Genomic DNA, 13484 nt, shown 5'->3' with positions numbered 1-13484 from the left:
ACACATTATAATATTTAAGCTCAGCTTCAGCTCAGTTTGGTGGCACTGACAAACTTCTGCTTTATACGGAGGTCAGACCCATCTTAGAGATTGCCTTAACTCCCTTAGCTTGAGGACGAGTCCTGCCCACAATACCACTGAAATCATTTAACATTCATTTCAGCTGCCTAACCTTTATCTGTTGTGTAGTTGTTTAACAACTGTATGATGACAGATTATCACTGGATCAATAGAAGTCTAGTAAAATCCCACTGGGCTGCAACCCAAAAGAAATTAAATGCTTGCTCACTGCCCAGTGACACCACATTCACAATCAAGAATAAAAATGTCAAAGGTGCGGTTATGTTGGCAAGGAATTTGTTAAAAGGCTTATTTTTTCCTATGGTCTCTTTACACTGCAGGGCCCCAACATGTCTCACGGGTCCAGCTCTTTGAGCTTGTCTTCTGACTTCAAGGAGGATGAGGAGGTTGTGACATTCATCCAATCAGTTTTCAGGGCTCACTTAGCACGTAAAGGAGAGCATGAGGAAAGGTAAGTCAGGAGCAGGTGTCTCCACCAGGACACAGTATTGTTACTTATTTGCATGGCTATATCCATGTAAAATTGTAGTAGAGGCTCCAAGGCAGCAAAAGAGAGAGCCCCTTGGAGCAATAGGTATGTTCAGTATGAACAGCTCACAAGTAAAATGCGTAGGAGGGGCATGCAACAAAAATTCCCCATCCTTCTATTTCTGCAAGGGTTCTTGTTGCAACTGTAATCTCCTCAGGTATTCTCATTGTTTTTGTCCTTTTGAGGTGGGAAAAATAAGTGTAGAAAATGATTGTTACATATGTGAAAGGTATAGTAATCAGTGCTCAGGGCTACTGTGCTTGGCTAGTGTAGGGGAGTCTAAAGCCCTAATCTTAAGGGGAAAAGGCTAGAATGGAATCTCATGTGCAGCCCAGTGGCTTTCCTCAGCAGGAACACAGATTTGTTAATTTTTTAGATGTACAATGACTGTATCGAAAATCATTTCCTCTCTTTCCATGGTTTACTGTCCTCAAAGCTTTAGATGCTGTCATGGTTACAGGGCAAGCCGCACTACTGTCAGAGCTCACCCCCCAGGTGACAAGCCCAAGCTTTTTCCTCTCTCAGGATGGAATCATATGATTCTCCCACACTAATATCCCTATGTACTAACCCTGACTTCCTCAGCAGGATTATTTGTCACAGGCAGCCCCCAGCCACTACACCTCTGCACTCTGGGGGCAAATAGTCTATGATGAGTGACCAGAAAACATTTTCTAAACTCTGTATGGTGTATTTTTAATAGTGGGAACACTGCATAGAGCAAGAGAACAAGGATTTTAAAACAATAAACAGTTTACATGCATTGTGTCAAACCAACCTAATGGCTTTTTTTGACATGATAACAAGCCTTGTGGATAGTGGGGAAGTGGTAGATGTGGTATATCTTGACTTTAGTAAGGCTTTTGATACTGTCTCTCATGACCTTCTCATAAACAAACTAGGGAAATACAATCTAGATGAAGCTACTATAAGGTGGGTACATAACTGTTCCCAGAAGGTGGTTCACAGTCAAGCTGGAAGGCATATTAGGTGGGGTCCCACAGGCATAGGTGCCAACTCCATGGTTGCTCTGGGGCTGAAACACCCACAGAAAAAAAATAGTGGATGCTCAGCACTCACCGTCAGCCCTGCGGATTGGCTTTTCCCCCTCACCCCCAGTGTCCCCCACCTGCCGGTAATCAGCTGTTCAGCCGTGGGGCGGAAAGAGGTGGAGATGGGACAGGAAGAGGCGGGGGCTTGGGAGAAGGGGTGGAGTGGGAGCGGGGCCTGTGGCGAAGCACGGGTTTAGCACCCCCAGGGAAATCACAAAGTTGGTGCCTCCGCCCACATGGATTGGTCCTGGGTCCAGTACTGTTCAATATCTTCATCAGTCATTTTTAGATAATGGCATAGAGAGTACACTTTTATAAAGTTTGCGGATGATATCAAGCTGGAAGGGGTTACAAGTGTTTTGGAGGATCGGACTCTAATTCAAAACGATCTAGACAAACGGGATAAATGGTCTGAAGTAAATAGGATGAAATTCAATAAGAACAAACGCAAAGTACTCCACTTTTGAAGGAACAATCCTGGAGGTCATAGTGGATCACAAGCTAAATATGAGTCAACAGTGTAACACTGTTGGGGGAAAAAAAGCAAACATTATTCTGGGATGTATTAGCAGGAGTGTTGTAAACAAGACATAAGAAGTAATTCTCCCACTGTACTCCACACTGATATGGCCTCAACTGGAGTATTGTGTCCAGTTCTGGGTGCCACATTTCAGGAAAGATGTGGACAAATTGTAGAAAGTCCAGAGGAGAGCAACAAAAATGATTAAAGGTCTAGAAAACATGACTTATGAGGGAAAAATTGGGTTTGTTTAGTCTGGAGAAGAGAAGACTGAGAGGGGACATGATAATAGTTTTCAAGTATATAAAAGATTGTTACAAGGAGGAGGGAGAAAAATTGTTCTTGTTAACCTCTGAGGATAGGGCAAGAAGCAATGGGCTTAAATTGCAGCAAACGCAGTTTAGGTTGGACATTAGGAAAAACTTCCTAACTGTCAGGGTAGTTGAGCACTGGAATAAATTGCCTAGAGAGGCTGTAGAATCAGAAATGGCCTACCTAATACTTAGTCCTGCCTTCAGTCCAGGGGACTGGACTAGAAGACTTCTCGTGGTCCCTTTCAGCCCTATGATTCTGTGCAGGCCTGTCCCCTGATGTTAGCCAGGTAACCCAGTTTCTTCAGGCTCCCTCTGCAGAACCCCTCTGTGTCTGGACCCGTTCTTCTGGACAAGCCAGTATGAGGGACTTTTAAACTTTTTAGTATCCTTTTGATCGTAGGCCCCGAGCCCTGGCAGAATCAGTCTTTTAACTTTATTGGAGCCGTGGTTCTCAGACCAATTAATAGCCCGGACCTCGTTTTCTTAAAGACTCATGAAGTGTTTTCTTGAAGAAAATAAGAACGGCCATACTAGGTCAGACCAAAGGTCCATATAGCCCAGTATCCTGTCTTCCGACAGTGGCCGATGCCAGGTGCCCCAGAGGAAATGAACAGAACAGGTAGTCATCAAGTGATCCATCCCCTGTCACCCAGTCCCAGATTCTGGTAAACAGAGGCTAAGGATACTGTCCCTGCCCATCCTGGCTAATAGCCATTGATGGACCTAGCCTCCATGAATTTATTTCGTTCTTTTTTGAACCCTGTTATAGTCTTGGCCTTCACAACATCCTCTGGCAAAGAGGTCCACATGTTGACCGTGCATTGTGTGAAGAAATACTTCCTTTTGTTTGTTTTTAACCAGCTGCCTATTAATTTCATTTGGTGACCTCTAGTTCTTGTATAATGAGAAGGAGTAAATAACACTTCCTTATTTACTTTCTCTACACCAGTCATGATTTTATAAATCTCTATCATATCTCCCCTTAGTCGTCTCTCTTCCAAGCTGAAAAGTCCCAATCTTATTAATCGCTTCTCATACAGAAGCTGTTCCATACCCTTAATCATTTTTGTTGCCCTTTTCTAAACCTTTTCCAAATCCAATATTTTTTTTTTGAGATGGGGTGACCACATCTATTTTCAGTATTCAAGATGTAGGTGTACCATGGATTTATATAGAAGCAATATGATATTTTCTGTCTTATCTATCCCCGTCTTAATGATTCCCAACATTCTGTTCACTTTTTTGACTGCCGCTGCACATTGAGTGGATGTTTTCAGAGAACTATTCACAATGACTCCAAGATCTCTTTCTTGAGTTTTAACAGCTAATTTAGACCCCATCATTTTATATTTATAGTTGAGATTATGCTTTCCAGTGTGCATTACTTTGCATTTATCAACATTGAATTTCATCTGCCATGTTGTTGCCCAATCACCCAATTTTGTGAGATCCCTTTGTAGCTTTTCGCAGTCTGCTTTGGACTTAACTATCTTGAGTAGTTTTGTATCATCTGCAAATTTTGACACCTCACTGTTTACCGCTTTTTCCAGATCATTTATGAATATGTTGACCAGTACTGGTCCCAGTAGAGACCCCAGTACAGACACCACTGTTTACCTCTCTCCATTCTGAAAATTGACCATTTATTCCTACCATTTGTTTCCTATCTTTTAACCAGTTATGAATCCATGAGAGGACCCTCCCTCTTATCTCATGACAACTTAATTTGCTTAATAGTCTTTGGTGAGGGACCTTGTCAAAGGCTTTCTGAAAATCTAAGTACAGTATATCCACTGGATCTCCCTTGTCCACATGCTTGGTGACCCCCTCAAATAATTGTAGTAGATTGGTGAGGCATGATTTCCATTTACAAAAAGCCTGTTGACTCCTCCCCAACAAATTATGTTCATCTATGTGTCTGACAATTCTGTTCTTTACTGTAGTTTCAACCAGTTTGCCCAGTACTGAAGTCAGGCTGACTGGCCTGTAATTGCCAGAATCACTTTTGTTTCCTGCTTGTTTTTCCTAAAAGCCCCTTTTCACTTAGCATCATATAGTCAGGAAGCATCCTTACAGCAATCAGACAGTCATAGAGCATATAAAGCAATAAAGCAATCAGACAACCATAGATCAATAAAGTAATACAGAGCAGGTTCACGTCATCCATGCTGCCCAACATTGTTCCTTGGGAGATGAAACAAGGAGGTAGTTGTAACATAAAGTCCACCTGTGCAATCTCTTCTGGTTTACATGTTGTCATTTCTGTGAGTTGTTATAGTTTCTGTCTGTCTTTCAACTGTATCTGTCTCATGTTTCCTGCCTGCAGCTCTGCAGGTGGATTAGTGATTCCTGCTTCATGGTAATGCAGTGCATCTTTTGCAGGTCCTCTGTCTCCAGAGCTTCAAGTGAAAGAACATTCCCTGCTGTTTCCAAAAGGAAGAAGAAACAAATCTCATCAGCACTCAGGAAACCTTTATCTTCAGCCTTCACATCAACCTCTCCCGGTAATCTCATTTCCCTCTATGTTCAGAAGTATGTGGGCTATGAATGGGCACTCTCACAATTTTTAAAGAGAGCTTTAGGTCTAGTGAAAGATTGGTAGTCTTGAAGATTGAAATCTTGTAGTCACAAAATAGATACCCGGACAGTGTGAATGCAAGTTCCCCACATACTGCCCTGCCTGTTTGTCACAACCTTGAGTTGGAGTGACCACCTCTAGGGGTAAAAGGGTAGTATCCAAGAGGATATTGTGTTCCTCTGTGCAGCCTGTCTGCTTCCAGCTCAGCCCCAGCATGTAGATGTACCTTGGGAGTTTCCATGACATTTCAGGCTTCAACCATGGAGAAGTTGGGACTTGGGAGGATTTCACCTTTCTTGCTTAAAGGAAATAGATTTATCTGATAATAAAGAAGCATCCCCAGTCAGCCAGATAGATGTGGTAATGTCTTTTCAGCTATCTACAAGTACAAGGAAGACCAGGTAAATAAAAATAACTTTACTCTAGAAAATCTGGCTGACTAGTGCTGCTATAATACAAATAATTAATAATAATAGAGCACAATCACTGTGCAGTCATGAGGTTTCTGATTGCTGAATTATTCCAGATGATGAAGACAGTGAAGTGACCAGTGAAGAAGTTGTGGAGGAATTTACTGCTGAAGGGGGAGAGAGGAGATCAAGGGATCACAAACTTTCCTCCTTGCAGCCCTCTTCTGGTGAGTATTGGAAGAAAGAGGCGGAAGGCAAAGGGGTGTTTGTTCATTGCCCCTAAGAAAGTGGCAGATTTTTCAAAACACTCTTGGAGGTTAGAAAATATTTAGCTTGCCACTGAAGAGAGAGCAAGCATACACGTGAATATAAATCTAACACATGTTGTTTTCGGGCTCGATACTACATGTCTCTTTGGACTCTTTGCCTTTAGACATGGTCATTTATAGATAGCATAACCAAATCCTCCCAAAAGGCAAATACAGCTAACTACCGAAGGAGAATGCTCTGTCATAAATACCCTCTTGATGAGTGACTCTGACTATTCTGCAGTTGGTTATAATTTAACCATTTAAATCCATTCACTAAAAGTTCAACTTCCCTAACTCTTAGCTGATCTAATCATCTGCTAGTGAAATAGGCCCTCAGTGCAATAATGCTCTTCCCTGGTCATCTCACACCTATGAAGGGACTTGATAGCTTTAAATTATTCAGCTGCTGAATGAGCTCTTCACCTCATACCTTCCAACCTCAAACTTGCATTTGATGACCTCTAGATTTTTGATCCACTGTAAGTGTTCTGTGGAAATACATTTTGCAAGAGTCATTTAGTTACCCTGTCCTTTGGCATTCTTTTCAGATGACTTGTAAATGTTGAAGTGTTAAAGAGGACTTGGATGTAGGCTAGAATCAGTAGGTATTATTCAGGTTTAGTGGCATCTTGGCTTTCATTGTATTGCCTCTACTTGATTCAAAAGGAACCACTGTGGTCATTTTGTCTGACCATCTTATAACATAAGCCACACAACTTTCCCTGAATTAATTTGTGTTTAAACTAGAGGATATCTTTTAGAAAAAATCCAGTCTTGATTTAAAAATTGCCAATGGTGGAGAATTTGTCAGAACCCTTGGTAAATTGTTACAATGGCTAATTTTCCTCAGTTAATAATGTGTGCCTGAAATTCTAGTCTGAAATTGTTTAGCTTTAACTTCCAACCATTGGATCCTGTTATACCTTTGTCTGGTAGGCTAAAGTGCCCATTATCAAATTTTTGTTCCCCATATAGGTATTTAGTTTATAAACTTTAATGAAGTCACCTCTTAACCTTCTCTTTGAAAAACTAGATTGAGCTATAAATAGAGAGGTAAAATGTCACTGTGTGGAAAATGCTAAAATAAGTGATATTTTATTCAAGGCCTTTCACTTCCTGTGACTTCTGTAACTATTTCAAGTCCAGAACTTTCTGAAGATAGGCAAACAGTCTTTAAAGACTGATTTTTAAATGTATTCAATAAGATCCTACTTGTTCAGTCACATTTGTTCCTTCCCATAACGTTGTGTAGATAGGGGTGACAACCACAATATGTGAAACTCATTGGTTTATAACTTCCTTCTCCATCTCAGGGTGGAGCTCTACATTTCTGGCTTCATGATTTAACTAGAGTGGCATCTCTTCCCACCTCTGTAGTGGTATATAATGGACTCTCGGAACACAGCTAAACTAACTCAAGTTGCTTAGCGGTGATATTTATTTGTATTGCAATAATACCCAAAGACCCCAGTCAGAATAAGGACCCTATTGGGCTAAGCTCTGTACAAACACAGACTTAGAGTGAGCCCAAAGAGCCTAAAACCTAAAAGGAGCACAAAAAGAGGGAAAAAAAGAGCAAGATAGTATGTACCAGCAAAGTTACCAGGTTAATGGATCAGGTATGTCTTATTAGAGAGGAAAGACTGACCGTTTAGAAACAAGCAGTTTATTGTGGGAGTCACATCTTTTTATTACTATGTCAGCTTCTGAGAGTTCCCTTTATTTGCTACTATCCTCAGTATTATTAGTTCATAAACCATTTTTCTGAAAATCTTCCCTCATCTTTTCAGCAGCAGTCCACACAGAATGTATATAGGTGCATTTAACTGGGGGCGGGGGTGCACACTTCATAGCTTCTGTAGGCTGAACACATTGCACACACACCAGAAGAGTCTTGCTTTCTTCCAGTCCCTCCACATCCACCACACACAAAGTCCCTGTGTACCATCTTCCCGTCCCCCTCTATTTCAGGGAATTGTCCGATCCCCCAGCCCCCTCTCGCAGGGGCTCTGTGTGTTTTCTCCTCCCATGCCAGGGTCCCCCATTCCATGGGCTCTGCGTGCATGCCTTTTCCCCCCGCAACATTCTTAGTACTTTTCTTTCTTTCTGGGAGTCTATAGAAGAATGCCATCAAGTTAAGTGAAGGACCTTCCTCCATTCATCCAAAAAAAATATATAATTTTTAAAAAAGATAAAACATAGTCTGGTGACAGTTTTTTGTTGTTAATATTTACATGCTGTACCTACATATTTATGTATGGTACTTTATAGTGCATTGCGAGTCAGAAATCATTGTCCTCAGCCATCTGTCTCCCATTTCTTTATGCATGACTGTCTGAAGGCCTCTCCATGACATTTCCACTTAACTTGATCTTGCTTGGGTCAATTTTTCCTTTTCTAGCCTGCTAATAAATATCTGTTTTTATGATGTGAGATGACTTTGGTCTCAAATTGCTTTATTTTATGGTGTGTAACCACTTGAGAAGATTTCGTGACAATAAGACAAATCAATCATGGTCAGTATGTCAGTTTAATGCTTGCCATGCTCTTTCAGGAAAGGGGAGAGATAAGAGTTGTATGCAGGAAAAGAGGGAACAGAATTATTCTTAACAGTAGGTCACTGTGGTAACCTAATGGCCCAGAAATGATATACTTCCCACAAGGGCCTGGTTTTGTCAATGATGTTTATTGATGCCCCTGTCTTCTTTGTGGTTATTTCAGTCTTGTCCTCCCAGGACCAGTTTCAGCCCATATTCTCTCCGCCTTTGGATGAGGCTCACTCAGATGATTCGGATGATAATGTAGTCTCTCCATCCCTGCTGGTGAAGAAAAATTACTCCCACTTCTAAGTTCGGGGGAGTTCTTCTCATTCCTTTCTGCAGGCCTGGCTCACAAACAAAAGAAAATGTTTTCTTCTTTCTGGCAAGATAAAGCAAGTAGAGGGTTAAAAGGGGCAATGTCACCTTAAAGCCATTGTTATTTCAGCCATGAAAAATCATTCAGTTTTATATAACCTCTCTACTGACTGTATCTCTCTAACCTCATTACTGTATTTCTTTCCTGTTCTTATTATATTGAGAATGGGGGAATTACACTGTTCAATAGTTGTGCATCAGCAGGATCCTTACAGTGCTTTGATGTGCATAACGCTTCACAGTTAGGAAAGAAGAGAAGGTCCTTGCCCTAGAGAGTTTACAATCTAGAGGCCCAATCCTGCAACTGTTGTCCAGTTTTTACTCATGTGAATAGTCCCATTGACTTTAATGTAGAGTAGATGTGGCTACAAGAGATGAAGATAGAGATAGGAAGGAACTGCATGCATTGGGCAAGAGAATGCATGCACAGTGTTCTCGAATGCATGTTTGTGATCATCAGCTTGTCTGTGCTAAGTGAAACCATGCCATAAGAGCCTCTCTATTTATTTAATAGGTACTTAATTTTATTTTTTTTGTGCTAAATATATCCATTATGTGCAGAACTTAGTTTAAGGCTTTTAGAAAGCTATCTCTGTCATAAGTTTATTATACCATAAGTGTGTCTGCAGTTGAACTTAAATTATTGCATTTACCAATTATGTATTTTATAGTTCCTATTGTGTACTGCATTGTATGTGAAATATGTAACCATGTAACCCATTACATTTACTATAATAGTATCCATGGAGAGAATGCATAATGGTGGGGAGTGTTGTGTGAGGGATCCTTGGATATGTAAGTGGAGCAAAGCAGAACCACAAGTGAATTATGCAAGGTTATCTTTAATGTGTGAAAATATTTCACAGAGGAAATACACTGTTATGTGTTCTGTTTTAGCTTACTGTACTTTTCAATGTCTGAAATGTCATCTATACAGATGGCTCAATCTGCTGAACACTACTGTATTATAAAATCTGATATTATTTTTCACCTGTATGTCATCTTCTATCTGAGGTTCATAACATGATTTATAAACATTAATGAATTTTTCACCCCTGTGAAGGAGGTAAAGATTATTATCAAGAAACTGTGGCACGGAGTGGTTAAGTGACCTACCCAAGGCCACACCGACTTTCTGTTGCGCTCTTGATTCTCAGTCCTCTATCTAACCTTGTCCCATGTTTCCTCCATAGTGGCAGAGAAGTCGAGCTGTCAATAAATCACAGGACTGCTTAAACACACGTGCAATTTGTGGGGAGTGAAAAGGAATATTGCATTCTAATGCTGACTGTAACTAAAGAAAATATACTTTTTAAATGCGCCTTCATTCAGTGTTGATTGAGCAGGAGTACAAATAGATGTCGCATACATCAGAAAGCAGTCGCATGTTTGTAAATATTCTGTAAATATGTTCGGTAACTTAATAGAATTCTTAGGGAGTCCACCCATTCTCCTGAGTAGAGGGCTAACACTGCATTTAGTTGCTGCTTGCTAAGGATGTCATCCAGGAGTTCTTGAGTCCCTTGTACACCCAAACCACACTTCTAGATATAAGATTTTTATCACATTCTCTCCCTCCTCCTCTTTTTTAAATTAAAAGTCAGTCAGCATTGTTATGCTGAATACTAATAAGTTAGTTCTTCATTGCAATCAGGAGACTGAGACTGTGCTTTATCTGAGGTTTATCATAGTCCATGCCAGTACTTTCAGCCAAAGAGGAAACTGGATGGCTGCAGCACAGTGCAGCTGATTTCATTTAATTCCATCAGTGGAAATGCTGTCTGCACTATTTCCAGAGGCAGTTGTTGGGAGCTCTCCATACCCAATGCAGTCTGTAGAATGTCATTTACACTCCCATTGGACAGGGTATTCCTGCTGTTACTGCAGTCACGTGATATCATGAAGGGGAGGGGAGAAAAAAGTTCTCTTGGCCGAAGCTGAAAGAAGACGTTTTCCTTCTTTTTTCTGAAACAGTCACATAAACTATGAGAGAGATTGTCAGCTAGTTAAAATGGTGGTTGGTCTGTAAAAGTTGCTCATGTCTAAAAATTTTAGGTCTTAAACCGTGGTTAAGTGTCATGGATATGCCTGTAGAGACTAGAAAGAGCTCAGGGCTCTGACCGATTAAGGGGATAGTGTGTGGTACATGGCATGTGCTAGGGCCAAAACTGGACCAAAATGGCTTCCCAGCCTCTACTCTGTGGGGAGATGCTTGGATGGTGAATATAATGGATAGAATACTCTCTTAAAATAGTAGGCAGCAATAAAGTGCTATATAACAAAGCATTAGGAACCAGATACAGAGCAGAGAGGCTTTCATATTCACTAAGCAGTGAATCATTTTAAAAGGCTATTTGCAGTCAGATATTAGCATCAGCAGACAAGTTCCAGGATAGAGTGGAGGGAATATCTCTCTGAGGCACAGAGTGAGTTCGCGGTAAAGGAGAAACAACTTTGTGTAGGGTGGGAGAAATCAAAATGTGTTTGGAGGGAGACTAATTTAAAGTTTGAAATCTGAGCTGTCAAAAAATGATGTTCCCTTGAGTACTGCACTCCTGCTCACCTCTTAGTTTGGAAAGTAACTGCACTCATTTTATATCAGAGCCCTGACATGATATGGGCAGAAAGGAAAAAGCTACAATATCAGTAGCTTTTATTGTTGCTTTATTTTATTTTATTTATTAAAGGAATACATTGAAAGCAATATATAAATACCGACTAACATTGCGAGCTTTATTTTATTCCTATATGTCTTTGAGTGTCAGTAACAAAAAGCTGAGAGGAGGCTTGAAGGAAGAAATACTCAAAGTAGATCACAACCCTACATCCTCTTTCTCCCCGCAAACCCACCATGGAGACCAGGAAATGAAAATCAGCATAGCTCAGACCTGTCTAGACACAGTTCCTATAAAAATTCATTCAAGTCCTGAGAAATAAATGTTTGCTGCAGAAGGCACTGATAACCTCGTAAGGGCTTCAAGGCCTGAATTAAAATTAAACTCCATTATAACCTATCTAATCTAATTGCAAATTTTCCATTTTGCTGTTGTAGAAGTGCTCTCTGTGCCAGTGTTGCCCATTTTAAATCTATTGGATGACAAAATGGACATTAGTGTGTGTGTGAGTGCGTTTGTGTGTGTTTTAGTCAGAATACAACTTTCTTGAGACTACATCTCCTCCATTTTCTTCTTGGTCCTGAAGTGCCTATGCTTGTAAATACATTTTAAACGTGGCATCTAGGCCTGATATGTTTATTGTGTTCTGCAAAGAATTAAAAAAACAATTCCAGACAAAATCAGTTTTGAATGTAGATTAAATGTATTAACCTTGGAACACTAGGAAGAGCAAATATATGTTATGATCTTTTAAATATTTTATTTAGAACTGTGCAAATGTTGTACATAATTTATACGGAGATCTTTTGGATTTAAAATCAATTGCTATATATTATCCTCTAATTATTGAACTTTATAAATAAAGTTTATGTTTATAAATTAATTGTTCATGCATAATTGCATCAGTAACTGCCTCTGATTGCGTTATTACCCTAACTCATAATGCATTAAAGATGTGGTCACTATATTTTCAGTTGGGTCATTGTTCAACCCTATGCCAGAGGTTGTCTTGCTGCACCAGGTGTGCCTAGTCCCTCTTTTTATGTTCCACAGGACAAATGAGGAGATGGAGTGGTAGAAAAATGAAGATGGGAGTGGGGTAGAGTTTGTGTTAACTCTACTCCTAATGTCCTCATCTAAGTAAGTAGAGAGAGGAGGGGAATTAAGGATGAAAGACATTCTTTGACTCTGTCCAAAGCACAAGTGGAATTGGCAGAGACGATAGATTCATATGTCACATATTTGTTTCTGGTGTTCTGTTGAAAGGAAGAGTCCTGAAAATGTACTGTTAAAACCAAAACTGCCACTGCCTCAGATTTTCCTGCTTTGTGCAGCCAACAAGAAGTTTCATCTGTATCTCTGTGTTATGGCATAAAATTCAAGGGTAAGACTAAAAAGAAACTTCATGCCAACTGCATGAAGCACTTACTGTAAGCAGAGAAAGATGAAGTGTGCAGGTTTCCTGGGTTCTTGATGCTGATAGAAGTGGACTGACTTCTCAGTAATCTCCTTTCCTATTATGGGTGGATTAAGACTAACCTGGGCCTGGATTACTCCTGGGGGAATTCTGCGCCACTACGCAATGCAGAATTTTTCAGAAATTGATGTTGTGCATGCAGAATTTCCTTTCCCCCAGAGAAATGGCTGCAATGCTGCTGGCCACCACTAGGGGCCACTGGACCCAGCAGAGCCCAGCTCACCGTAGAAGACACTGCCAGGGGGAGGGAAGGGAATTACAGGGTCCGAGCAGCTGCAGTTCCCCGCACACCCTGAGAGAAGGATATGGCAGCGCACAGGAAACTTCACACAATCCCTGGACCCAGCATCAGGCTGTTTCTCCCTCTGGATTCCTGGCTCTGAGGGGTAATGGGGCAGGTGTCTGGGCTGGGGGCGGGGCATGGCTGGGCTCTGGGAGGGAGGGGGCAGGTGTCTGGGCAAGGAGGTCCCTTGACTGGACTCTGTGGGGAAGGGGTGCGGTTATCTGATCTGAGGGGACCCTGTGACTGGGCTCTGGGGCCCAGGGAGTTCAGGTGTATTGACATGGGGGCATGGCTGGGTTCTGAGTGGGAAAGAGGTTGTAGGTGTCTGGCCCCTGGTTGGGCTCGGGGAGGCGGCAGAGAACAGGAACTAGGTTGTCATAGGGGTTTCTTTAACTTTCT

At 41.1% G+C, this 13484-nt stretch overlaps 1 protein-coding gene across 3 annotated transcripts in view; it reads left to right on the top strand.

The window, feature by feature from the left end:
- The window catches only part of IQCE (IQ motif containing E), a 41430-nt gene extending 29236 nt beyond the window's left edge, over positions 1-12194 (top strand). For 2 of the 3 annotated variants that reach the window (XM_044980681.1, XM_044980679.1), the window contains exons 20-23: positions 402-532; positions 4879-5000; positions 5601-5711; positions 8517-8644. In XM_044980681.1, the coding sequence (XP_044836616.1) occupies positions 402-532; positions 4879-5000; positions 5601-5711; positions 8517-8644 (492 nt within the window). Of the gene's footprint in view, positions 1-401; positions 533-4878; positions 5001-5600; positions 5712-8516; positions 8645-9903 lie in introns of those variants that run through there. The other variant, XM_044980680.1, reaches the window with a different exon arrangement.
- The last annotated feature ends 1290 nt before the right edge of the window (positions 12195-13484 follow it).

This window comes from Mauremys mutica, chromosome 11, assembly GCF_020497125.1.
Source record: "Mauremys mutica isolate MM-2020 ecotype Southern chromosome 11, ASM2049712v1, whole genome shotgun sequence".
Lineage (NCBI taxonomy): Eukaryota > Metazoa > Chordata > Testudines > Geoemydidae > Mauremys > Mauremys mutica.
This window is presented reverse-complemented; position numbering and strand designations above follow the sequence as displayed.